At 37.6% G+C, this 26,866-nt stretch overlaps 1 protein-coding gene and 1 non-coding gene across 2 annotated transcripts in view; one reads left to right on the top strand and one right to left on the bottom strand.

Annotated features, from left to right (window-relative positions):
* Positions 1 to 25,574, bottom strand: part of LOC138698519 (lipase 3-like) — a 47,598-nt gene extending 22,024 nt beyond the window's left edge. The window contains exons 1-4 of the mRNA XM_069824503.1: positions 25,411 to 25,574; positions 19,097 to 19,301; positions 6,418 to 6,535; positions 582 to 828 (exon numbers count right to left, since the gene is read on the bottom strand). Of these exons, the coding sequence (XP_069680604.1) occupies positions 582 to 828; positions 6,418 to 6,535; positions 19,097 to 19,301; positions 25,411 to 25,506 (666 nt within the window). The 5' untranslated portion in view covers positions 25,507 to 25,574. The remainder of the gene's footprint in view (positions 1 to 581; positions 829 to 6,417; positions 6,536 to 19,096; positions 19,302 to 25,410) is intronic.
* Positions 25,013 to 25,089, top strand: TRNAC-GCA (transfer RNA cysteine (anticodon GCA)). The gene has a single exon. It is a non-coding gene; the product is annotated as a tRNA-Cys (tRNA).
* Positions 25,575 to 26,866: the final 1,292 nt, after the last annotated feature.

Genomic DNA, 26,866 nt, shown 5'->3' with positions numbered 1-26,866 from the left:
TTCCAAATATCCTAATTCGTAAACATCCATCACAAAATTTTCAGCTCCTATTCCAAAGGAATGACGTTATGCTAAGCATGCCTCCTTGAACTGATATTTTTATAATGAGTTGTAGCGGGGTAATCCCCACTCTCAGTCTGACGTCAGCCGAGCTTACAGATAATGTCATAATAAAGTGTTAAATTATGTAAATATATGCCAGAGGTTTTCTCAGATATCTACTACAATAACAACAACAACAACAACAAAAAAAAAACAAACAAATATGCAAAATAAAATGTTTTTAATCATTCCAAATATTCTAATTCGTAAACATCCTTCACAAAATTTTCAGCTCCTATTCCAAAGGAATGACGTTATGCTAATCATGCCTCCTTGAACTGATATTTTTGTAATGAGTTGTAGCGGGGTAATCCCCACTCTCAGTCTGACGTCAGCCGAGCTTACAGAGAGTGTCATATCTACATGTGCAGTTTGCGTTGACTGTATCTGCTTATCATCAGATTTTGTCAACGTCACAATCAATTCGGTTGACTCCCACGCGTACTGAAATAGTAATGCTATAACAGACTGATACTTACGCTGAGTGGATCGTAAAGATAGCCCAGCACATAACCCACACCACTTTTTGAATGACACGCGTAGGCGATAGGGGCTAAACTGATCATGACCGTGATCTTCTCGTTGTATTCGGGCCGTTGAGACATCATGATGTAGAACAAGGTAGTGCCCATGGAGTGCCCCACATAAATGATCTTCTCTTTTCCGGTCTTCTCCAGGATATAGTCGATTACAGCCGGCAAGTCATAAACACTGCCTTCGTCCAGGCTGGAAAAATTAGCCACTGTTAATGCGTAGAAGATCATAAGTCAGCCGCGGCGAAAATGCGACTCACGAGCACATTGTGGCTTGCAGTGCTTTTCTCTCGCTTCCTACCTACAACCCCCATCCTCTTACTCACTGGAGTCAAACTCCGTTCTATTTGTATTTGTCTCGGACCTGCGAGTGGCGTATCGTCGCAATATCTCTCTCGAAACCATGTACCTCTATAAAAAACGAAAGTTTCAAGTAGGATGGGAGGATGCATTCTTTTGCTTACAATATGATGAAAATATTAAATGTATGATTTGTTCACAAATATTACTAGGAAAACGGTTGTATAACATAAAACGGCATTATAAGTTACATGTTACTGATGAAACATTAAAAGGTTAAGGGTTATTATTATTATTATTATTATTATTATTATTATTATTATTATTATTATTATTATTATTATCATTATCATCTCTGTACGTCGATTCTTTTACAGCAGATGTACGAATAATGCGGTTAGATTTTCAATTTAAACTCACAGATTTACAATGTGACGTTAAATGAAAGCTAGATGTAAGGACTTGACAGACATTGAACTTTTCAAACCTTTGGAAAAAAATAAATATTTGAAGCTTCGTTCTTTCGCTTGCTCTGTTGAAGCCATGTTCGCTGTAACTTACGTTTGTGAAAAATTATTTTCAACAATGAAAATAGTACAAATCAAATTTAGATCACGACTGACAGACAAATACCTTCGTGATCAACTACGATTGGCAGTAAGTGACATAATTCCTGATTTTGAAACTTTGTCGCAGAGACATTCTGAAGACAATTAATTTTAGGTTGTGATAATGTGTCCTATGTTTTCTTGTTCATTTCTTTCTTCGTTACACGTCCTAAACATTAACTTCCCCTTCGGTTGTCCGCCTCCCTCCATAGGTGCTATGCACGTTGCAGCTTACACAGTGGCTCGGCGCACCATGGCCTTTTCGCCACGGCTGTGACACAAGTTGAGCAAATAAGTAGATGGATCCCGAAGTGGATGTATCGAGTTGTGATCAAGAGACTGTAGGTCGAGTCGTTATAGTTAAAAAAAATGGATTATATCATCGTCCTTAAGTAGACAGCGAGAAATATATGAACGTAATTAGAACATTTTATAAATGCATGACAAACACAAAATAAAGTAGAGAAAACATCGAATCCGTGTAATTGCATAAAATAGTTAAGCGTTAAGCGTTAAGCGTTCATGGTTGCTGAGCATAGTTGGGACTGAAGAATGTTTTGAATTTGAAATAACATTTTTATTGTAGTTAATTTTATTCGTCCCGTTAACGTCTTCATAATCGCTTCCCCATTCAGTGGGGTCTAGTCTTAAGACAGCAATGCAATTGGTAGTCGATACAATTCACACATAAATATGACGTCAGTGAGTTGTTTGAAACTGTAATCAATAATAATAATACGTCTTTAAGTAGGACTCAGATTTGTATGTTTTAACCTATCTATTTTTAATGCTAACCATACATACAATAACACAAATGCGGACATGGAAATCCTACACATACAACCCAAGAACCAAAAACTCAACACACTAGAACAGTACGAAATATACAAACACACTGAAACACACCCCGATCAAATTCTCAACACACAGATCAATTTCAGTATACACACACTATTTGACTCCACTCTTCAACGCCTTTCAACAATCAAACACACCCACATAACAGGCAGAGAAGTTCGAGATGACGCCGTGATTTAGTAGGCTTTGAGGATGGTGCGTGAAGCACTGAAACAGCTCTAAACCGCACAAATCTTACATAATTAACACGAGTAAGTCCGCTAGTTAATCAATTAATTATATTCAAGTATTAAAAGTAGTGTACGCAAGATTCAAAATGGATGATTTTTTTTCTTTACTTCGTAATTAGAAAATTACAGCATACCTATGAGTTTTTGAATCTTGTAGGACCTAACAACGGATAAAAAGTATTAAAAGCGTAAATAAGGCAAAGTTGTTCTTTTCAGAGAAAAGGAAAGCGAAGTTTGCATTACAAAATAAATTAATTCTTTCTAAGTATGTACTGTCCTCATACAGCTTGAATCACAACAAACCTAGGCGGCACGGTCCTCTGGATTATGTTTCTTCTGTAGTGTGAATCCAATTTAAAATATTAAACCACTTGTACATTGTACGGGGACATCATTTTATTTTTACTTCAATTTTTATTGTACCTAATTTTTTTAATGTACTTCATTCCCACCCCTTCCACTAATGAAGTTCAACCGTCCTCCACACAGATCCAAGACCGCATATACAGTCATAGTAGCCTTACGGTCGTAGTAAACAGTACGTTCCAAAATATGTTCGCGTTTTCCAGTGACGAAAGAGCTTTCAATATTGAATCATTTTCGCACAGGTACTGTCGTCCGTTTGCCTACGTCGTATCCCGGTTTCCCCCACCAGCTTTTATTCGCCAGCTAGTGGCCGGGCTGTCTTAGCTCTTTTCTGAGAACATTAATTTCTGTTAGGAATTGGACGTTTAAGTAATACTATAGAACTGTTTAAAATAACTTAAATTAAAGGGCCTCGTTAAGTAGCTAATTAACTCTCACGTGATTTCTCCCCTTTCTACGACACTACGATATAACCACTTGGACGGACAGTACATAGTATGTGTGAGTAATTTTATCTTTTTGGATCGGGCAGAAGTGAAGATTAAATTTACAGTACGTAAGGTACTCTTTTATAGAGTAGGTACAGAATTATTTCAACATGAGTTACTGATATGAAGTACGAACCTTGTAATTGGGATTAGGTACAATAGTCTATAGTGCGATAATATGCACAAAAGAATTGAAGCCTGTATCGAAATGAACGGCTACCATTTTAAAAAATGTGTTTAAATATCCATATTATGATTATTTTTCAATTTAACTTCATTCTCTATATTGTACGCTAATGTGCTGTAGACAGTATAATATACACTGCATAATGAATACGCCCACATGGACAGCTCAGTTCGTGAGTAAAAACACTCATTGTTAATACTGTACTGTATTTTGATTAAACAAAAACCTAATGAAAATGATCAAACTCAAAAGCGCAATATTTTCTAGTTTACGTAAATGGATGAACTACTTTTCTTCCCTCCTATACCTAGTAAAGTGATTTGTTTGTATATTACGCCAGAATCATGGAACTCTAGTCGTGGAAGGGGGTAGCAAACGGCGTTGATCCAGAGGTATGGGCAAGTTAATATTAAAAATGTCAGTAAAAATAAAATGATGTCTCTGTACATTACTATGTTTATATACAAAGTGTGTTACAGGATTATAACCAGTGTTATAGCATTCAACACGTGCTTGTTAAAAATGTTCTTCTCTTCCATCCTAACAGTTTAAAAGTTGCCCACTTAAGTGCGCAAAGCTTTCTCTGTCATTTCATTGAGATTCAATCTATTTTTTACCCTTGTCCTTTCACGCTATTCTCATCTCTGAAACGTGGTTAATGTCTTTCCTAACATATTCTCTTGTAGTTTAGATAATTACGCCCTCTGTAGAAATAATCATGTCTGTAAACGTGCAGGTGGTGTTGCGGTATTTGTGCAATCGGACTTACCATTTAAAATTGTTCACCAGTCTTCAAATGAATTCTAAGAACATCCAGAATTTCTATTTATTGAAGTCGATGCAAGCAATAAAAAGTTTATTATGTGATTTTGAAACACTTTTGCTTACGTAATGGTTCATTACGACTATACTGTTATCTAAGACGATTTCAATACAAACTTATTAAATTAAAATAATTAAGCTGCAATTTGACTTAAAATCATGTTTGAATCTTGGAAGTGAGCCGAATATGGGGAGTGTTCCTAATATGGGGAGATGTGAAATGTATGCTAAGGAAGTGCTGTAGCCTAACGGTGATGAATACTACTTTAAGATAAATATTTGAAAGTGTTGTAGTTGTAAATTCCAACACACGTAGCGTTACCTTCTTCGCGCCAGTCTGCTGTTTATGTTTATGTTTGTGTTTGTGTTTGTGCCAGAAGTTTTCAACTCTTTCACACATTTACTCATTATAGAAGAAATATAAGCTTAAGTAATTATCTGAATATTATAATAGAATCAATTTCAGTTGGGCTTTCATCCCATGTGTTATTTAATTTGTGGATATTATACAAATGAGAAATATAAGTAATTGCAAACGTACTGTAGTCTGTTCCTAATATGAGGAAGTTGTGTTATGCCGAATATGGAGCTCCCCATGTTAGGAACACTATTTCTTTTTGGTGCGGAACATATTGTGAACTGTCCAGAAAATCAAGGAAACTACGTTATTTTCTCTTCTTTCGTCATTTTCTCTTTTTCCGCCAATTTCTCCTCCTTTCTTTCTTTCGAAATTTTCTCTTCCTTCGTCATTTTCTCTTCTTTCATCATTTTCTATTCTTTAGTCATTTTTTCTTCTTTTGTAAATTTCTTTTGCTTCGCAACTTCGTATTCCTTCATAATTTCCTCTTCTTTCGTCAGTTTCTCTTTTTCCGCCAATTTATCCTCTCTCGTTATTTTCTTTGTTTCGAAATTTTCTCTTCCTTCGTCATTTTTCTTCTTTCATCATTTTATCTTCTCACGTCACTTTCTTTTCTCTCATCGCTTTCTCTTTCGTTATTTTCTGTTCTTTTTCATTTTTTCTTCTTTCGTAAGTTTCTTTTGCTTCGCACTTCGTATTCCTTCATAATTTCCTCTTCTTTCATCAGTTTCTCTTCTCTCGTTATTTTTTCTTCTTCTGTTATTTCCTTTTCCCCCCGTTACCTTCTCTTCTTTCGTCATTTTCTGTTCTCTCGGTATTTTCTCTTTCCTCAAAAATTCTCCTCTCGATACTTTGATGGATTGGTCAAGAGTTATGTAGGTGGTCGTTTGGCAGGAGAATGGTTCGGTAAATTTATTGATGGTTAAGTGTTTGAATTAGAGGAGGGATGATTGTATGGCTGGAATAATAATTGGGCGGATGGATAGATATATCAATGGACAGGTTGATGAAGGACATTCGGAGGATTGGTAGATGTTTGGGTATATTGTTGAATTTTTGGATAAATGTGTATTTGGTGGATGGATGGACGAAGGGATGGATGGATGGATTAATGGATGGGCATGTTGGTGAGTGGGTAGGTGTGCTGATAGATGAGTGAATTGGCGGATGAATGGTTGTATAAACGTGTTGGCGGTTGGATGGGTGAATATTTGAATGGCTGGCTAGTTCTCTTTATGGATGGAAGAGCAAGCTTGGATAATGAATTGGTAAACGAAAATATGGTTCTATTCGATTGGATGTATGGAAGATTAATTAAATGTACTCGTGGACAGACGGCTGAGAATAAATTGGTGTAAAATAAGTCTATAACTTATGGTGTAAACACAAAGGAGATCGGAATAGAGTTGATAAACTACTGTAAAGTAATGGGTAATCGATACCAAAGAATCAAAATATGTGCGAAAACAAAGGAGACGATGAACGGACGGGGAGCAAGCATAAGCTGAACCATGAAAAAAAATACATTTTGTTCCTGAGTCAACTGAAAGAGCTGTAGGTGTTACCTGAAATCCCAGAACTCTTTTGTCCGAGGGTCTCTCTGAGGAGTGTACATCGTTGAGTACTCATTACCACGTAGGTTGGGCATCCACACATCGTAGCCTTGATCTGCGAGCATGTATGCTGGAAAAATAAAAGTACCATATGTGATGACGTCAACATGCAACGATAACTTATACAATTTTCATGCATGATGGGAACAAAATCGTATTTAAGGTGAAGAAATTAGCGCGCTGGTCTTCCATCCAAGCGGCCGGTTCGATCTCCGGCCAGACGTGAAGGAAATTGTGGTGGCCGGAGCGGGAATTGCAAAGTGGAAATTGAACTCTTTGGAACTATTAATAATGGAATTCCACAAGAATCAATTTTAGGTACCCTACTGTTCATAAAAAGATCTTGCCCCCTCTAATAAAAGATGTAATGTAGGTCATCCCATATTATTTGTAGGTGATACAAGTGTAGTAATTACAGCCAATATATCTAACACACTCCAATTTTCAACAGAGGCAATTCTTCTCAAAATATGTGATTGCTTCTCAGCCAATAAATTAGTATAAAATTGTTACAGAACTAACATAATCCAATTTAAATCCGGACCAAATTCAACCTCGTAAATTTCAAGCTCAATAATATTAAAAATAGGTCCCTAATTGAAACAACTAAACGTCTTGGCTCACAAATCGATATGATGTTAAATTTAAAAAGTCGTATTAAAGAAATTATCCCCAACCTAAATTCACCATGTTTAGCTATTTTTTAAAATTCTGGTTTATTTAACGACGCTCGCAACTGCAGAGGTTATATCAGCATCGCCGGTATGCCGGAATTTTGTCCCGCAGTTATTTTACATGGCAGTAACTCTACTGACATGAGCCTGTAGCATTTAAACACACTTAAATGCCATCGATTTGGGCCGGAATAGAACCCGCAACCTCGAGCATAGAAGGCCAGCTACCGAGTCCGAGTGTTTTGCTACTAGATCTGTGCAAGATATAATATATATGTAAATATACATATATACTTATATATATATATATATATATATATACCTTAAAAACAATATAGGCCTACTTTGCATACTTCCACCGGTAATGAGTTTTGGAATAATCTGTGAAAATTCTACATATAGTAAGAGTATATTCCTACTACAAGAAAGAGTAATAAAAATAATAGTAGGTACCGAATCTAGAAAATCGTGTAGAACCATTAAAAAAACTACAAATAATGCCTATGGCTCTTCAATATATTTTCCATTAATGAACTTCCCCGTATGTAATCGTCAAAACATTGCATCTAATGCAGTTCATATCGTAAATACTCGTGAAAAAATGACTTGTATACTCCATCGACAAATCTATCGTGCTATCGAAAGTAGTGCGTTATATGGCAGTAAATAGGCCTAATCAAACTCAAAACGTAACATTATTTAGAACAAAATTAAAGGAATAGGACTACCTAAGTTTTCATGCCTTCTATTCTGAAGGTGAAGTTATGATATTCAACAATGCTGCATGCATATTTCTGTATCGTATTAAGTATCGACAGTAACCCCTTGTGTTGCACTAGTATACTGTAAGACTCTTATATATACCGGATGTTTCATAATACCCGGATCAGCCTTTTTTCTCGAAAGCTATATGATACTGGTTGTTCATAAAAATTTTGATAACCAAACCATATGCAAGTAATCTATTGGTAGTAGTGCCACTTCCCGTAACAGGTAGCTGTGGTCAATTTCGAAATTGAAATTGAGAACATGGGTCTTTGAAGGTATCATTGGAAACTACTTTTAAAAAGAAACAACTTTTACTAAAACTGTCTTTTTTTCTATTCTAATTTTTCTGTTTACCCACAAAGCAACAAACATGATATCTTCTGAGAAATACTGTACGTTGTTAATGTATGTACACTCTTTATAGTAACTGTTCAAAATATCCGCCACCCTGTGCTAAACAACGTTCTGATTTCCTAATATCCGTGATTTCACGCAGCATTTCTGCACACCTGAGAGAGACACACAGGCTCCTATAATTTTTTGTTTCATGTCTCTCTAGTTGCTCGACGCACCTGAGAGACCATGTCTTTAATTCTCCCCCACAAGTAGAAGTCATTTGGAGCGAAGTCAGGAGATCGGGCCAGTCAAGCTACTGGTCCTCCTCGTCCAATTCACCTTAGGGGAAATAACCGGTTAACAACTCGCCGAACCCTATGTGAAAAGTGAGCCTGACAGCCGTCCTGCTGAAGCCACAACATTAACTGAAGCACAAGGAAAGCCTCATGAAGCAACTGGTGCAAAATATTTCGGAGGAAGCGTGCGTACATTCTACCATTCAAGCTCTCCTATAAAAAAGTATGGTTCTACGATTCGGTGTCCGAGGAGGTGGTGTTGAGTCTCCACACGTGCTGGTAGTCCACTTCACGTAGCCAGTGTGGATTAACTGGAGACTAGTAATGGGAATTGTACAGTTTCATCTGACCATTAACTTTGAAAGTTCCTCATCTGTCCACAGAATTCTGAGCTCGAAATCACGGTCCGCGTCGAGAAGCCAGTTGCAGAAATCAACACGAGTCTGGAAGTCGTGTCCCCCAAGTTCCTGATGGAGATGAATATGGTATGGATGAAATTTGTTGTCTTTGAAAATTGTAAACGCTGTACCATTGTGCAATCCTGAGTCACGGGTACTCCCTCTTGTGGAGTCATGAGTATTAACTATCGCCGCAATGAGGATATCGGCAGCTTCTTTCTCATTCCTCGCAGGTCGTCTGATAGGCTCACCCCTGTTGTGTTTCGGTTGCACCACGCCGTTTGTACGCACACGCTTTGCAAAAGGCTGGAAAACGGAAAAATGATGGGCGCGCAATGTATTGCTCTCTGCGTAAATATGTGCTCCTTCTCTGCAATTCCAATGGCATTCTTCAAGTATCATTAACATGTCGAATGCTTCTTCATTTGTTAATGGAATTTTCCAAATAACAAACCCAAAGAGAGACGACGTGATATGAACGAATAAACAAAATTCACTGTTTCTATGCAAAATAAGACGGTGGAAAGTGACTTGGTTTCAAGACCTGCAGCATTTACAATTACGCTGTACCTACAACCGGTACAGGACGTACTACGCGTCCAAGGCGGGAACCGTTTTGTTTGGTGGCCCTGCGATTCTCTTCACAATACAGGCCGTGTTGTAAAGTCCGCATCAGATGCAAAATGAAGCACATGCTGAACTGCGCTCTTCTTTCATTATTATTAACACGCTTTATGTTATATGTTCGTATATATAATTAACTTTGTTGTTTAGTTTTATTTTATCATAAGCTTGCACACATAGGAATCTACTCAGAAAACACATAATAAAATCGGTGTTCGTAAAGGAGGGAACATGAATCGAAAGTAACGTAAACTAAAGTAGGTACTGTATTTTATATAATATTTCATTTGATATACATTTCTTACCTTAGCATTTTAAAGTGGCCGGACTCCGGCGTCATATATGAGGAATGCATCCAATATAAAACCATCACTACCACCACCATGGGCTACTATAAGTCGTTGACCTGCACTGCTATTAGTATAAACTTCTGATACGTTTACGTCTTGCCAACATTTGTGGACAGTGCAATGAGTATGGAACCTTATTTCGTTCTTGTAAATATATCAGAGCGTTCTATTATATATTTCCTTTTATCTTTACATTTTTTGAATGCAAAACCCCATGAATGGTATGAGTTTTCGTAAAGTTGCCTTGCATCCTTTAAAACCTATCTCTCTCTCTCTCTCTCATTACAAAATTTATGCAACTTTCCTAATGTTGGAAGCTCTTTGTAGAGACTATAATATTTATGAACTTCTCATCTTATGATAGATTTGTCCATGTCGTCTAATGCAGCCTTATTTGCAGGAGGTCTCTAACTTAATTCGGTGTCAATATTTCTACACCCTTCTCCTCACATTCTTTACCTTCCTTTCTTATTCTACTAATTGCTTCCTTATTTAACTTCACAATAGCTGCAGCACGCTGTATTGTCTTCGATAGAGGTAGGAATAAACCAGTTGTCTTTTCTTCATCACAAAACTTTATGGCATTATAAATAATGCTCCGCACTTGGCTACGAAACACACGTCTTCCTACACGCGGCACTGCGATCAGATTGAAACGCTAGGTACTGGATGTGACTACACTCTAGCAGTAAACATACGCAGCGAGCACGGAGTTCCTCATTCTGCCACGACGGGTCCCGCCTTGGTCGCGTAGTACATACACATTTTCTGAGAAGAAACAAAATTTTTGTTGCTTTGTGAGTAAACAATAAAAATTGGAAAAAAAAAAACTCGAGTAAAAGTTGTATCTTTTTAAATGTAGTTTCCAATAGTACCTTCAATGACCTATGTTCTCATTTGAAATTTCGAAGTTGACCACAGGTACCCCTACTTTCAGTTTGTTACGGCAAATGGTACTACCACCAATCGATTCTTTACATAGGTTTTGGTTGTCAAAAATTTTTTGTGACCAACTACTAGCATAATATAGTTTTCGAGAAAAAATCCTAATGCGTGTGGTCTAAATCACCCTTCATATTTCAACTAGACCATAACTATAATGAAGACTTTGTTGTACTATTTAGACTTTTTTATATGTTCCTTACTCTAACTGTGAAGCGATGTACGAATACCATGGAATGCAAATAAATGCAATGCAAACCAGGTTAAACCTCACCTCCTGATTGAAGTTGTCATAGTGACAATTCATAATCATGTGATTGTAGTGAGTTCTTTTTATTATCAAGCAGGCCAGCCTAGGGAAACCGTTATGTATCATATCGTAACGTGCAGTGCATGACGGAATTGCCACCAGACAAATGGGCTGATTAAGGTAAAATATATAAACATATTTTTCCTATTTGAAACTCACAGCAAAAATATACATCAAGTACATGACTCTTTCTTGCTCGAAATACCATCCGTTATCCCCACTGAAAATAAAGGAATTCAAATATTGATGAATGAAATAGTCATAAATTCAATATAGAATGAGAAGAAATGTGAATAACGTTCATATTTACATCAAATAAATTATACTTCCTTATCTCAAAATTACGTGATGAGTAGAAATGCACATAACGCACGCGTGTATAGAGCGTAGGGTTACTAATTTTACGTTCATATTCATGTTGTTCATAAAAGTCACTCTAAAGCCCGTCACTGATTCTCGGAGACCCTGCACGTATAATAGGAAATGTGAAGGTTCAATTTTCGAGGGCACGCTTGTGGCCAACAGTATACGTTATTCTTTCTTTTTAGTTGGTTATTTTGACAGCGCTGTAACAAATACAAAGTTATTTAACGCCGATTGGAATGGTAATAGCGAGATGAGGCTGAGGTGTCGCCATAGTTCACTTGACATTTGCTTAAAGGTTGGGGAAAACCTCGCAAAAAGTCCAACGAGGTAATCAGCCCAAGCAGGAATGTAACCCACGCCCGAGCTCAAATCTGGAAAACTAGGCAAGCGCCTCAGTCGTCTGACCTACGTCTGTAGCTTCTACGTCATGTTTAGAGATCTAATTTCTTCAAACTTTTCGACTTGTAATTCACAGCCATGCCAACGACAGACTCATGGTTGAAACGACATTGTTAACAGATCCAATTTCTTCAGACGTGCGGTGCAATAAACTTATCGACTTGTAAATAGGAGCCATGCCAACGTCATTCTCTTGGTTAAACCGACATTGTTAACAAATCCAAGTTTTTCAGACATGCGGTGCCATAATCTTATCAACCTGTAAGTCGGAGCTTTCCCAACGTCATGCCCATGGTTGAAACGACATTGTGAACAACTACTACTTTTTAAGACGTGCGGTGCCATAATCTTATCGACTTATAATTCGGAGCCATGCCAACGACAGACTCATGGTTAAGACGAATTTGTTAACAGATCCAATTTCTTCAGACGTGCGGTGCCATAACCTTATCGACTTATATTTCGGAGCCATGCCAACGACAGACTCATGGTTAAGACGGCTTTGTTAACAGATCCAATTTCTTCAGACGTGCGGTGCCATAAACTTATCGACTTGTAATTCGGAGCCATTCCAACGACAGACTCATGGTTAAGACAACATTGTTAACAGATCGAATTTCTTCAGACGTTCGGTGCCATAACCTTATCGACTTGTAATTCGGAGCCATTGCAACGACAGACTCATGGTTAAGACGACTTTGTTAACAGATACAATTTCTTCAGACGTTCGGTGCCATAACCTTATCGACTTGTAATTCCGAGCCATTCCAACCACAGACTCATGGTTAAGACGACTTTGTTAACAGATCCAATTTCTTCAGACGTTCGGTGCCATAACCTTATCGACTTGTAATTTGGAGCCATTCCAACAACAGACTCATGGTTAAGACGACTTTGTTAACAGATACAATTTCTTCAGACGTTCTGTGCCATAACCTTATCGACTTGTAATTCGGTGCCATTCCAACGACAGACTCATGGTTAAGACGACTTTGTTAACAGATACAATTTCTTCAGACGTTCGGTGCCATAACCTTATCGACTTGTAATTCGGAGCCATTCCAACGACAAACTCATGGTTAAGACGACTTTGTTAACAGATACAATTTCTTCAGACGTTCGGTGCCATATCCTTATCGACTTGTAATTCGGAGCCATTCCAACGACAGACTCATGGTTAAGACGACTTTGTTAACAGATACAATTTCTTCAGACGTTCGGTGCCATAACCTTATCGACTTGTAATTCGGAGCCATTCCAACGACAGACTCATGGTTAAGACGACTTTGTTAACAGATACAATTTCTTCAGACGTTCGGTGCCATAACCTTATCGACTTGTAATTCGGAGCCATTGCAACGACAGACTCATGGTTAAGACGACTTTGTTAACAGATACAATTTCTTCAGACGTTCGGTGCCATAACCTTATCGACTTGTAATTCCGAGCCATTCCAACGACAGACTCATGGTTAAGACGACTTTGTTAACAGATCCAATTTCTTCAGACGTTCGGTGCCATAACCTTATCGACTTGTAATTTGGAGCCATTCCAACAACAGACTCATGGTTAAGACGACTTTGTTAACAGATACAATTTCTTCAGACGTTCTGTGCCATAACCTTATCGACTTGTAATTCGGTGCCATTCCAACGACAGACTCATGGTTAAGACGACTTTGTTAACAGATACAATTTCTTCAGACGTTCGGTGCCATATCCTTATCGACTTGTAATTCGGAGCCATTCCAACGACAGACTCATGGTTAAGACGACTTTGTTAACAGATACAATTTCTTCAGACGTTCGGTGCCATAACCTTATCGACTTGTAATTCGGAGCCATTCCAACGACAGACTCATGGTTAAGACGACTTTGTTAACAGATACAATTTCTTCAGACGTTCGGTGCCATAACCTTATCGACTTGTAATTAGGAGCCATTCCAACGACAGATTCATGGTTAAGACGACTTTGTTAACAGATCCAATTTCTTCAGACGTTCGGTGCCATAACCTTATCGACTTGTAATTCGGAGCCATTGCAACGACAGACTCATGGTTAAGACAACATTGTTAACAGATCCAATTTCTTCAGACGTTCGGTGCCATAACCTTATCGACTTGTAATTCGGAGCCATTACAACGACAGTCTCATGGTTAAGACGACTTTGTTAACAGATACAATTTCTTCAGACGTTCGGTGCCATAACCTTATCGACTTGTAATTCGGAGCCATTCCAACGACAGACTCATGGTTAAGACAACATTGTTAACAGAACTAATTTCTTCAGACGTTCGGTGCCATAACCTTATCGACTTGTAATTCGGAGCCATTCCAACGACAGTCTCATGGTTAAGACGACTTTGTTAACAGATACAATTTCTTCAGACGTTCGGTGCCATAACCTTATCGACTTGTAATTCGGAGCCATTCCAACGACAGACTCATGGTTAAGACGACTTTGTTAACAGATCCAATTTCTTCAGACGTTCGGTGCCATAACCTTATCGACTTGTAATTCGGAGCCATTCAAACGACAGACTCATGGTTAAGACGACTTTGTTAACAGATCCAATTTCTTCAGACGTTCGGTGCCATAACCTTATCGACTTGTAATTCGGAGCCATTCCAACGACAGACTCATGGTTAAGACGACTTTGTTAACAGATCCAATTTCTTCAGACGTTCGGTGCCATGACCTTATCGACTTGTAATTCGGAGCCATTCCAACGACAGACTCATGGTTAAGACGACTTTGTTAACAGATACAATTTCTTCAGACGTTCGGTGCCATAACCTTACCGACTTGTAATTCGGAGCCTTCCCAACATCATTCTCATGGTTGGTTCGAAATTGAACTGATGGTACTCTATCAAAGTTTGGAAACCTTAAACACATGTCGCTAGTTGTCTTACAGAAAACTGCGTGTTATTTATTCAGCAGTTTCTATGTAGTAATATAGTCTCTTTTGTTCGTAAATACCATGATATAAAACATCCGTCTTTTAACATCATATTGGAACTAATAGTACATTATGCAACGAGTCTATAATGATAGTAATTAAAACGCGAGGATGTTATGAAACGAGCGCAGGCGAGTTTCATAATTTTCATACGAGCGTCTTAATTACCATTATAGGCAAGTTTCATACAACTTTTTATGCTCGACCATATTTCTAACTTGAAATTATTCGTAAGTATTCATGTTATTCTTATGTGACTAGGGAGAAAACTGACCTTGTGCAATCTCGTAAATTATGAGATGTGCGCAGACGCGAAGGTATTGATTTTTTCAGGGCAACGAATGTCGACGACCTTGATATAATCTAGTAAGATAAACTTGATATAACCTTGAAATTGAATTCGACATTGAAAAACGAGATGACAAATTGAATTTATTTGAATATTATTTACAATTAACGCTAATTATTATAGTAACAGAACATAACCCTCTGCGACAGAATTGAATTTCCAGCCTGCGTGACGGTTTGCTAGTTGTGTTTTGATTGCTTGTCCGAGAATAATCGAAAATCTGAACTTTAATGAATAGGTGTACTTTAATGACATTCATTAAAGGACTGCTACCAGGTGTATAATTACTACATTTCGTCATGGTCGAGCATAAAAATATTTTTGCCTCCCTCCTGATAAAAAAAATAGTACAGTGATTTTATTTCATGTCTTCCAAAAGAATTAGACTCTTTTTAATTTTTTCATGCAAGCATGTCTTTAACTGTTTTACAGAAATTATTTTCATTTTAAGTAGACTGAATTGTGATAATGAAATAACATTTTAGCGCCACTAATCACAGGAACACTGTTACAATGGTATGGTTTAACGGCTATCTTATTAATACAGATGAAACTTCCGCTACCATTGACGCGAAGTTGCCTGAAACGAGACTATACGCTCACTCCTTCCCCTGACAACATGTATTCAAACTCGCGTCATGGTTACAGGCTACTAATACGAGTATCTTGTTTATAAAGGAATTGTTCCATCTCTACTTGTTAAGAACTACTAGTCCAAAACTGAAGGTCGCAAAATAGTTTGTTTTTAGATGTATGGAATCATAATATGTTCTATCCTTAACGTACAAAGTGTGAACCTTAAGTAATACCATTAATTTCAAATGGCTATTCATTGAGATATTTCTAACAAAATTGTTCTACATAATTTTGCTCGTTTTTGCTTGTTTTATATCAAACATTTCATAGCGTGTTTTGGGAAAGCCATTGACTGAATTTTCTATATAACATTATACAATTCGTTTGCAGAACGAAAATTACATTCGTTCTAATCAAATTATTATCATTGTATCTCCAATGGGGGTTAGCCCTATTTTACATATGTATGCTATAGTTTTACACAAAAAAGTTAAGCATAAAGAGAAATGGAAAAGAAAATTAAATTAGCTTACGCGATGTAAACAAACATAAACAATCCGTAAATTAGGCATTGCGATTGCAAAACAAACATCAGGCATCAATTTGAGACATACACACAAATTAACAACACACATACGTAACACTTCTATAATACAAATATGCAGCTTTCCGGAAAATAGATTAATTGTTCTATAATAGGTGATGCTCTGTCTTGTAAATTTATATTGGCTCATGTTGCCATTATTTCTAGTAAAAGTTTTCAGGAATACTTTATATATGGAGCTTAAATCCATTGCACTTATCTGCCATAGTAGAATAGTATTAATATTAAAATGTTAACTACCATACATCATAAATTAATACACAATAGTCACACAAACACAATCAAACTATAATTACGACATTGCGACGACATCAAGCATCCCATAACTATGACTCACATACATAACAAATCAAGCATCCGTTACAACACATACACTTCAACATAGTAACCACACTTTTAATAGTTACAAATTTGGCTCCAAGAAGAATAAATAGGACACTGTTACTAATTACTATTCTTCTACAAGGTCTTAAACACATCTGTAATAAATCTGTGAAATTCCTTTAAGCAACATTGCTTCAGAGAAACTTTTGTTATTGGTGGTAAGAAAGCTGTATCGCACATGCTAAGATGGGTTTCTAGCCGGTATCTCTTGCGTTCTTGTAGCGGACACTCCAATAACAGGTGGTCGACTGTTTGTGTGGGGTGTTCACAGGAACATGAAGAGCCGTTTGGGTTGTGAATTTTGAAACGTTCGAAATATGAATTAAATTTTCCGTGTCCAGTCATAAATTGCTGAACATTTAAAGGGCAAAACAAAATTCCTTTTATCATAATTCAGTGCTCTCTTAAATTCACTGAGCATATTGGGAATTCAATGAACAGCTTTCCCAGCAATTTTTATCTCTAAAAAGAAGGGAAAACGAGCTAATTGAATTCAGCTTTTTTTAAATATCTCAAGGAATAACCCCCGGAAATTAATGACATTACTTACGGTTCACTCTGTATAATAGGAGTAAAGAAAACTATGAACATCAAAGTTATGTTACGCATTCTAAAATGTTACTAAGTGATCAATTTCACTCTTCAAAAATTGCATCAAATTGTGGCTCTAACTTTTCATGCGTGTAGGGGAGACTGTTGTACTTTCAGCATAGCATACCTTTGAACATTTTTTGTTTTGTTTTTTTTTTATTTTTTGCTACTACCTAGAGGACTCAAACTGAAGTAGATTGTAGGGAAAGCCGCTAAGTAGCTCTGGTCGTAGTTATGGTTTGATTTATTGCAAAGTGTGAGTTCTGTGAACGAAAGAATAGTTTTAGTACCAAAAGTAAACATTTCGTTCAATGATATATATAAAACCAGATTGTATTTGTTACCATCCATTAAGTACAATGTGTTCCGTATCATCTGGTGAGTAATAACACATTTTAATTTCCATGATTTATTCGAATCTCTAGTTTTGGTAGCCACATTTGTTTAGACGTGCACCCTCTTGTACCTTTGAACACAGAACATCTTGTACCATGGAACATGTTCCAAGGTACATAATACTATTGGTTTTTGTCTTTCTTTTATTTTAAGATCATATCACGAAGTAAGTCTGCAGTTAAGAGGCCCCCAATTGATCCGGATGCCTTGAAGAAAACTGTTGAAGCAGTTATTGCTCCTCCAGGAAATAAAATCTCAATCAGAGAAGCCCGCTCTGGTTTATGATTGCAAATACATTTTAAATATGGTTGTCAGTTCTTACAACTATATTCCCTGCTATATTACATGTGTTCCAACTTAAAAGAGGGTATGTTCTAAGGTACATGAACCTGTTGTACCTTTGAACATTTTACATTTTATTTTTTCCATCCTTAATAGATGTGTAGAACAGGAAAATATATAAACGAAGTTGTAAAGGAATCTTCAATAATTATTTATGATCGACCATGCCGAAATGTGGTATATATACACCTGGTAGCAGTCCTTTAATGCATGTCATTAAAGTACACCTCATTAAAGGTCATGTCTTTCAGCCAATGACGACTCAGGTTACAACTGTTCAGCCAATGACAGGTCAGCTTTCTACCGTTATAAAACCGCAAGTATCGATTATTCTCGGATATGCAATCGAAACAGAATTAGCGAAAAGTCACGGAGGCTGGAAATCCAATACTGTCGCAGAAGGTTATGTTCTGTTACTATAATAATTAGCGTTAATTGTAAATAATATTCAAATAAATTCAATTTGTCATCTCGTTTTTCAATGTCTAATTTAATTTCAATGTTATCTCTGTAGGTTCTTATGGCCTAGCAAGGTCAATGTGGACATCAGTTCCTCGGAAAAAATCAATACTTTCGCGTCTGCGCACATCTCACAACATACGGGACATTGGCCAAGGTCAGATACAAATAAAATTAATAATATCAAGTTAGAAATAGGTCGAGCATAAAAAGTCGTATGAAACTCGCCTATAATGGTAATTAAGAAGCTCGTTGCATAATGTACTATTAAAGCATTTTTTAATTTAAAAAATATCATTTCACAGAATTAAAAAAAAATAAAATGTGAAATGTGTTTAAAGGTACAACAGTCTCCCCTATAGTTTAAAATGGTTCCAAATTTATGATCTTTTTTCATGCCGTCACATGAAAGTCCCCTTATTCTTTGCATTATTTTAAATGACTACATGTTACATATAATTAGAAGATTAGATTCGCATGTGTAAGTAAAATGAAATATCTCACCGAGTGCGTTGTCCTTTCCATTGAACACCCAGATGACGGAGCTGCCGGATATTCCGTGCTGCAGTAACACGACTCCTTTGTCGCTGTCCTTGGAATTACCCTTGTCACGGCCGTGAGGAATACGCTGTACAGTCAGGGCATAGCCGTCCTCAGTCACCACAATGTGCGTCTCCATGGGGTAGCCGTTGGACACTATCATCCCCGACTGCAACGTCAGAGTACTTGTCTGAGAGATCGTATTCCTTGAAAACAGTTTATAAACTTGTTTATAGTCTGATGGTTATAAAGAAGAACGTTTCCCACCTTAAACGTTAGGGACAATCTTGCCAATCAGGAGCAAGAGTTGTGAAACTTACTGCTACATACCTGCTAGACAGTATGTTCCTAGAAAACGTTAACGTTTTTTGTTATCCTGCCTCAGTGTAGGCCTGTTTCTAACTTAGTTCAGTTTTTAAACATGTTACTTATAATCATTTTTAATTCATTCACAATTATGGATATTGTGATTTAAGTACTGGTGTTGGCGTACCTAATAATTTTTTTGTACATACATCTTGATTACACAACTTTTAACACTGTACCACTTCGGAATATGTATGATAAGAACTTTCTTGTGTTAAATTTTAACGTATCTTAGACCCTCCCAAATACTAACATTGTAACTCAATTTTTTATGGTTTTGAGTTATGCTAGTTAATATGGTCTTAAATTGTTTCTTTTTCTTCCAGTACTATCATTGTAGCTCTAAACCTTCCCAATCGTATGTAAAATCTTATTGTTACTATCTGTATACACTGATTTACACGATAATTTAAAAACTTTATTTGCTTCTCCTGAAAAATGGAAGAAAATGAGTTACAATGTTAAAACTTGTGAGGGTCGCCTTGTTAACATGTTTCGACCTATTTTGGGTCATCTTCAGAAATGGTCGTTGTTCGTCTTGGCGCCTCATGTTTCCTGTGAGGGTGCGTTCGTGGTGTAGAGTCAAAGACATCAACACAGACATGGAAATACTGCATATCCAACCAAAAAGCCAGAAACTCAACACACTAGAACAGTATGAAATATACAGACACACGAAAACACACCCCAACGATATTCTCAACACACAACTCAATTTCAAAAGACATACACTCTTTGACTCTACACTATGAACGCACCCTCACAGGAAACAAGAGGCGCCAAGACCAACAACGCCCTGTTCTGAAGATGACCCAAAATAGGTCGAAACATGTTAACAAGGTACGTTAAAATTTAATACAAGAAAGTTCTTATCATACATATTCAGAAATTTTTTTGTGTTCAATGGGACTGAAGGTTAGACAGAAACAAAAATTGAACTCCAAAAATTCGAAAATTAAGAATTTGACGGAATATTGTGAAATAGGATCCGGTCTTCCGTTTGAGAATAATATATTTGAAAAAATAAATCATAGTATAATTTAATCACGCATCAAAACTTATGGTTCTTAGTGTTCTTACTAAGAACATTTGAAGTCCATTGGTTGAAGGAAGAAACACACGAAGTCCAAATCCAGTTCAAATGTAGTGTTACTAATTACTTCTTTCCTTTACACTACAGGTGTGCCATGACCACCACCATATTTGTTAAGAAATTAATTTATTGATTGTAGAAGTTCAGTATGCAAAAGAAAATAATGGAAGAAATTTTATAGTGAGTGTGATACGTCGAGAAACGTGAAGGAACGAAGAATTGGCAGATAATTTGATGGTAATGAGAAGATCTGTGCCATGAATGATATTGCGAGAGAGGGCAGCAACTGTCAACACTTGAAGGTCTAGAAAATGTTACACAAGCGGAACGAAGAAATTAAGATTAAATTATGGTTTATTTAACGACGCTCGCAACTGCAGAGGTTATATCAGCGTCACCGGTATGTCGGAATTTTGTCCCGCAGGAGTTTTTACATGCCAGTAAATCTACTGACATGAGCATGTCGCATTCAAACACACTTAAATGCCATCGACCTCGGCCGCAACCTCGAGCATAGAAGGCCAGTGCTATACCAACTGCGCTACCGAGGGCGACGGAACGAAGAAGTATATCACACAGGCTGATCGAAGAAAAGTATCATTATAGTTTAATCGTTATGCCGGACTTTGAAGACTCTTTCCTACCTTCGTCAGGACCTCATTGAAAAAAGTTACATACATACATCAAATTCGGATCTAAAGAAAGAAAATGTTAAGTACTGGGTGTTGATGAAATTAAGGCTTGGTTTTACTGAACCGACGCATGCGACGTGCGAGATGCGAAGCCCGCCTCGCACAAATCCGGACAACACGTGAGATAGTGAATGGTTTCTATAGTTGCGAGGTGCGCAGACCTCGCGTCTCGCAGTTAGTCCTGTTGAGCGTATTCCGAATCTTACCGGTCCGGTGGCATCGATGACGTCACGTTGCAGCGAAATAAGGAACAAAACTGCTGGAAGGATCGATGGCTGTCATGGCGACTGTACAAGTTGTTGTCTGTGCTACGCTAGCAAAATTTTGCGAAATTTTCGTACTCCCATCTCGTTCAAAGAAAAGATAGCATAAACAATTTATTTCTTTGAACCGGCAGTAATAACGGGTCCGTTAACATGTTCGCTCATAAGCCATTAACATATTGTTTTTACGTTGTGCTCATTACAAACAATACAGCAGAATTAAAGCAGAACACACCGCCATGACACAACAGTGCATGATGTTATTCGTCTGCTAATTCCCGCCCTATACAAGAACCAATCAGATTCACTGATGGCGGCTGATGGAGACTGCCACCACCTCTGCAAGTTGATGGCACCGGTGCGACACCTGGTGGAGCATCAATGACGTCATCGGTGGAATTCGGAACACCGTGATGCAATCGGATTGCTCACCGGTGAGATTCGGAATACGCTCATAGAAACCACTCACTATCTCTCGTGTTGTCCGGATTTGTGCGAGGCGTGCCTCGCATCTCGCACGTCGCTTGCGTCGGTTCAGAAAAACCAATTCTTAAACTAATCTCTCAGTTTTTAAAGTTCAGTCAACCTACCTGCAATATAGTTTATTCAAAATTCCATCCTTTGTTCCCATTCTCTACAAGTGGTCGCCATTTGTCTCAAGCACGATTCCTATGATTTTTCGCAAGTCGGCTTTTCCCCTGTTGACACCCGGAATGCATATTATGATGATACCTCCGGATGCATTGCATCGGAAATCAGCTTCATCCTTTTCGCCTGTTTCTTTAAATTTTCTTGGGCTTCCTTTCTGGCTACGTAGATGTTTCACGATGTACTAGCTAGCAACACCTCTTAATCTTATTCTCCTTCTTCTTATTCTTGTGCTTATCTTCCTTCCGGCTTTGCATTCATCTGTCCAATTATAGTTTCAAGTTCACCTTCTACATACACATATTTAACAACATTACAGTACCTTTTTATTACAATATTGACAAAAAAATCACTTTGCATCGCTGTTAAGTTCTGGTAAATGCTCGATCCATTGTTGTATCACCACATTTTTCGATAATTTAACCTTTGGCAGTTTCACTGTTTATATTTAAATAAACACATATAGCCTAAATATATTATATTACACGTGGACCGTTTGTAAAAATTGCACTAGAAGGATGTCGATGTAGGTAGTCACACAAACACAAAGAAATAACTGGGTGTACACGTGAAAGTGGAAACGAGTTGGTAGCGACTGATACTGATTTACCATAAACGAAAAATCTAATGTACCAAAGGCATGTTGTAAGAGATTGTTTCTGATTGGATAATATGAACATGTCATACATCAGTCCTACCAGAATTTCTGTGATTTTATTTGTTGAAATTAATTTGTAGGTGGATATAGATTTTTCCCACAACCTCTTAAGAAGTAACAATTCAGATCTTCAACAAAAAATGCATAAACACGTTCTGAAATCGTTACATCAGGTTTTTACTAACAACAATCATTTATTTCCAGATCTAACTTAATTATACAGGGACATCATTTTATTTTTACTTCAATTTTTATTGTACCTGTACTTCACTCCCACCCCTTCTACTAATGAAGTTCAACAGTCCTCCACACAGATCCAAGACCGCATATACAGTCATAGTAGCCTTACGGTCACAGTAAACAGTACGTTCCAAAAATATGTTCGCGTTTTCCAGTGACGAAAGAGCTTTCAATTTTGAATCATTTTCGGACAGATACTGTCGTCCATTTGCCTACGTCGCATTCCGGTTTCCCCCACCAGCTTTTATTCGCCAGCTAGTGCCTAGGCTGTCTTAGCTCTTTTCTGAAAACATTAATTTCTGTTAGGAATTGGACGTCTACGTAATATTATACAACTAATTAAAATAATTTAAATGAAAGGGCCTCGTTATGTAATTAACTGTCACGTGATTTCCCCCTTTCTACGACGCTACGACAAAACCCCTTGGGTCCACACCTGTGGAGTAACGGTCAGCGCGTCTGGCTGCGAAACCAGGTGGCCCGGGTTCGAATCCCGGTAGGGGCAAGTTACCTGGTGTAGGTTTTCTCCGGGGTTTTCCCTCAACCCAATACGAGCAAATGCTGGGTAACTTTCGGTGCCGGACCCCGGACTCATTTCACCGGCATTATCACTTTCATATCATTCAGACGCTAAATAACCTAGATGTTGATACAGCGTCGTAAAATAACCCAATAAAAAAACCCTTGCACGGACAGTAGATATATGTCTGAGTAATTTTATCTTTTCGGATCTGGCAGAAGTGAAGCTTGAATTTACAGTACGTAATGTACTCTTTTATAAAGTAGGTACAGAATTATTTCAACATGAGTTACTAGTACGAAGGACGAAACTGGTACTTGAAATTAGGTACAATAGTCTATAGTACGATAATATGCACAAAAGAACTGAAGACTGTATCCAAATAAACGTCCACCATTTTAAAAAATGTGTTTAAATATCCATATTATGATTATTTTTAAATTTAATTTCATTCTCTATATTGTACGCTAATGTGCTGCAGATAGTATAATATACACTGCATAATGAATAAGCTTACGTCCACATGGACAGCTCACTTCGTGAGTAAAAACACTCATTATTAATACAGTACTGTACTTTGATTAAACAAAAACCTAATGAAAGTGATCGAACTCAAAAGCGCAATATTTCCTAGTTTACGTAAATGGATGAACTACTTTTCTTCCCTCCTATACCTAGTAAAGTGATTTGTTGATATATTACGCCAGTATCATCGAACTCCAGCCGTGGAAGGGGGTAGCAAACGGCGTTGATCCAGAGGTATAGGCAAGTTAATATTAAAAATGTTAGTAAAAATAAAATGATGTCCCTGTATTAGTCAAACCTAGATTGTTTTTTACTTGGTTCTTTAACGACGCTGTAGCAACTACGAGGTTATTTAGCGCCGATGAAATTGGTGACAGCGAGATGATATTTGACGAGATGAGGCCGAGAATTCGCTATAGATTTCCTGACATTTGCCTTATGGTTGGAGAAAACTCGGAAAGAACCCAACCAGGTAATCAGCCCAAGCTGGAATCGAACCCGCGCCCGAACGCAACTTCGGATCCGCAGGTAAGCGCCTTAACCGACCGAGCTACGCCGGTGGCCAACTAGAATTTCATAAAGAACATTGTTAGAACTATAATATCCTAGAAACTTCGGGTTTTGACAAATTTCGCGTTCTGATTGTAACATACATGTATGTACATCACATATTCATTATATATGAGGTCTCGCCTACCTCATTGAATATTACACGACTACTATGAAGTAGCCAATGTGTTTTATCATCATTTAATTCGAGAAAAATTCGTTCCGGCACCGGGAATCGGTATGTATGACTTACATTGTCTAAAGTGCAGGTAGTAAGGCCGTAAAACATTACAACGAGAGGAGTTCGGCCGGCACAGTGGATCGTGTCCCGGCATAGCTCAGTTGGAAAGAGCACTCAGCGCGCAGAGCTGAGAGGTCCCGGGTTCGATTCCCGGTGCCGGAACGAATTTTTCTCGAATTAAATGATGATAATACATGTATGTATCTATACGAACTATTAACTGGAATGTCACTGTCAAAGTATTAATAGAACTGATGTATTACCTAGACCGTACAATCTGCTATGGCTGCTCTTTTGCGCCAAAAAAAATGCATGCTGGAATCTACACTTGAGAACCTACTAATTTGGAATTGTTTTTAGTAAGATACCGCGTTTGGCGATCGAGATTTCCCTCTGTTGTCAGTTTATCACATTATTTCACTGATATTGAACTTTTTAAAATAAAATTATCTTGTTGGCAGTAGAGTACGTATGGAGACTCACCAAGTCCAGAAATGCCTCGGGATTGTCTTTGCTGTCACCATTCACTTCCTCGTACAACGCGAGAACAAGTACAATGAAACTTAAGTTCCTGAGCATGACTGTTTTCCTGGGGGTATGTCACTCGTTTCTCTGTGTAAATATATATTAGCTGTTTGCCATAGACACGTTTCACGAGACTGTAAGTAGGATGTAGCCTTTGCATGAAATACAAAAAGAGCTCAAATTGAAACTCGAGCGATAATGTTGGGACGTAGTGAATTCTAAGTACGTCGCTTTAATCGGCAATTGTCGTCCTTGAGCGAAGTCGTTCTTGCCTCCTTCTGTTTCAAGTTTCTAGCGATTAGAGTATCACCGATATTCCCTTGTTCAACCTGACTGATTTGATCAATAAAATGCGGGGATGTATTTCATTATTAATTCTGGTGTGTCAATATTAGTTTTCTGAAATTGTATGTTAGATGAAGAAAAGTCGGAAGTTTCGGATTTACAATTCACAATATTATGAGGAAAAAAAGAGAAAAGAGAATATATTTGTTTGTTCTGTTGTGAAGAGGAGTTATCACAGAAACCGAAGTTAAGCTCTGAATTATTTAAGAACAGTTCTTAGCAATGGATTCAATAGTTCGGTTTCTCTTTGTTGTCTTCCCTCTTTATGGAACTAAAACGTACTAAAATTCGTAAATTATATGGAACAGCCCTGGGCATAAGAAGGGAAGTAAAAGGGACGCATAAATTCCCGCCCATGTCCAGTTCACCTATACCGCCTTATAAACAAACATATAGTAAAGCTCTGTGCATCAGTGGTGGATTTTATACGACCAGCGAGAGCCGAAAGTTCATAAAAATATAATGCTCGCTTGATACAATACTTCACTGACCTTTTTGACTGTTCGTACCGCACCAAAACATTACTGTCTCACAGGCAAACCGCAATTACGAGGCCGTTCAGAAAGTGATTTTCCCTGGGGCCGTTTAAAGAAAAAAGCACAATTACATGGAAATATTTATTCAAACAGATACAGCAATTGTTGCGCTATTTTTCAACATATCCTCTACTGGAATTGAGACATTTGTCATACAATGGGATCAATTTTTGTGTCGTAGAAGTCAGCCGCCTCAGATCGGAACCAGCGTTTGACTGCGTCTGCACCTCTCTCTGTCGATCCCATGATATGAGAAATGTCTCAGTTCCGGTGGAAAATATGTTGAAAGATAGCTCAACAATTGCTTTGTCTGTTCCAATAAATTTGTCCTTGATATTGTGTTTTTTTTTCTGTTAACGGCCCCTGACGAATTTATTTTTACGGCCCTCGTAATTGCGGTCGAGTGGCCAAAATTTGTATAACCATTTCTTTTGACATTATTAATCTGGTGGAAGAAAAAAATTAATTTTTTTATCTGCCCCCATCAGAAAGTTTGCTTGTCAGTCGGAGAAGGTGGAGTAAAAAGTTAAGGG

The sequence above is a fragment of the Periplaneta americana genome, chromosome 4 (genome assembly GCF_040183065.1).
Source record: "Periplaneta americana isolate PAMFEO1 chromosome 4, P.americana_PAMFEO1_priV1, whole genome shotgun sequence".
NCBI classification, from domain to species: domain Eukaryota; kingdom Metazoa; phylum Arthropoda; class Insecta; order Blattodea; family Blattidae; genus Periplaneta; species Periplaneta americana.
This window is presented reverse-complemented; position numbering and strand designations above follow the sequence as displayed.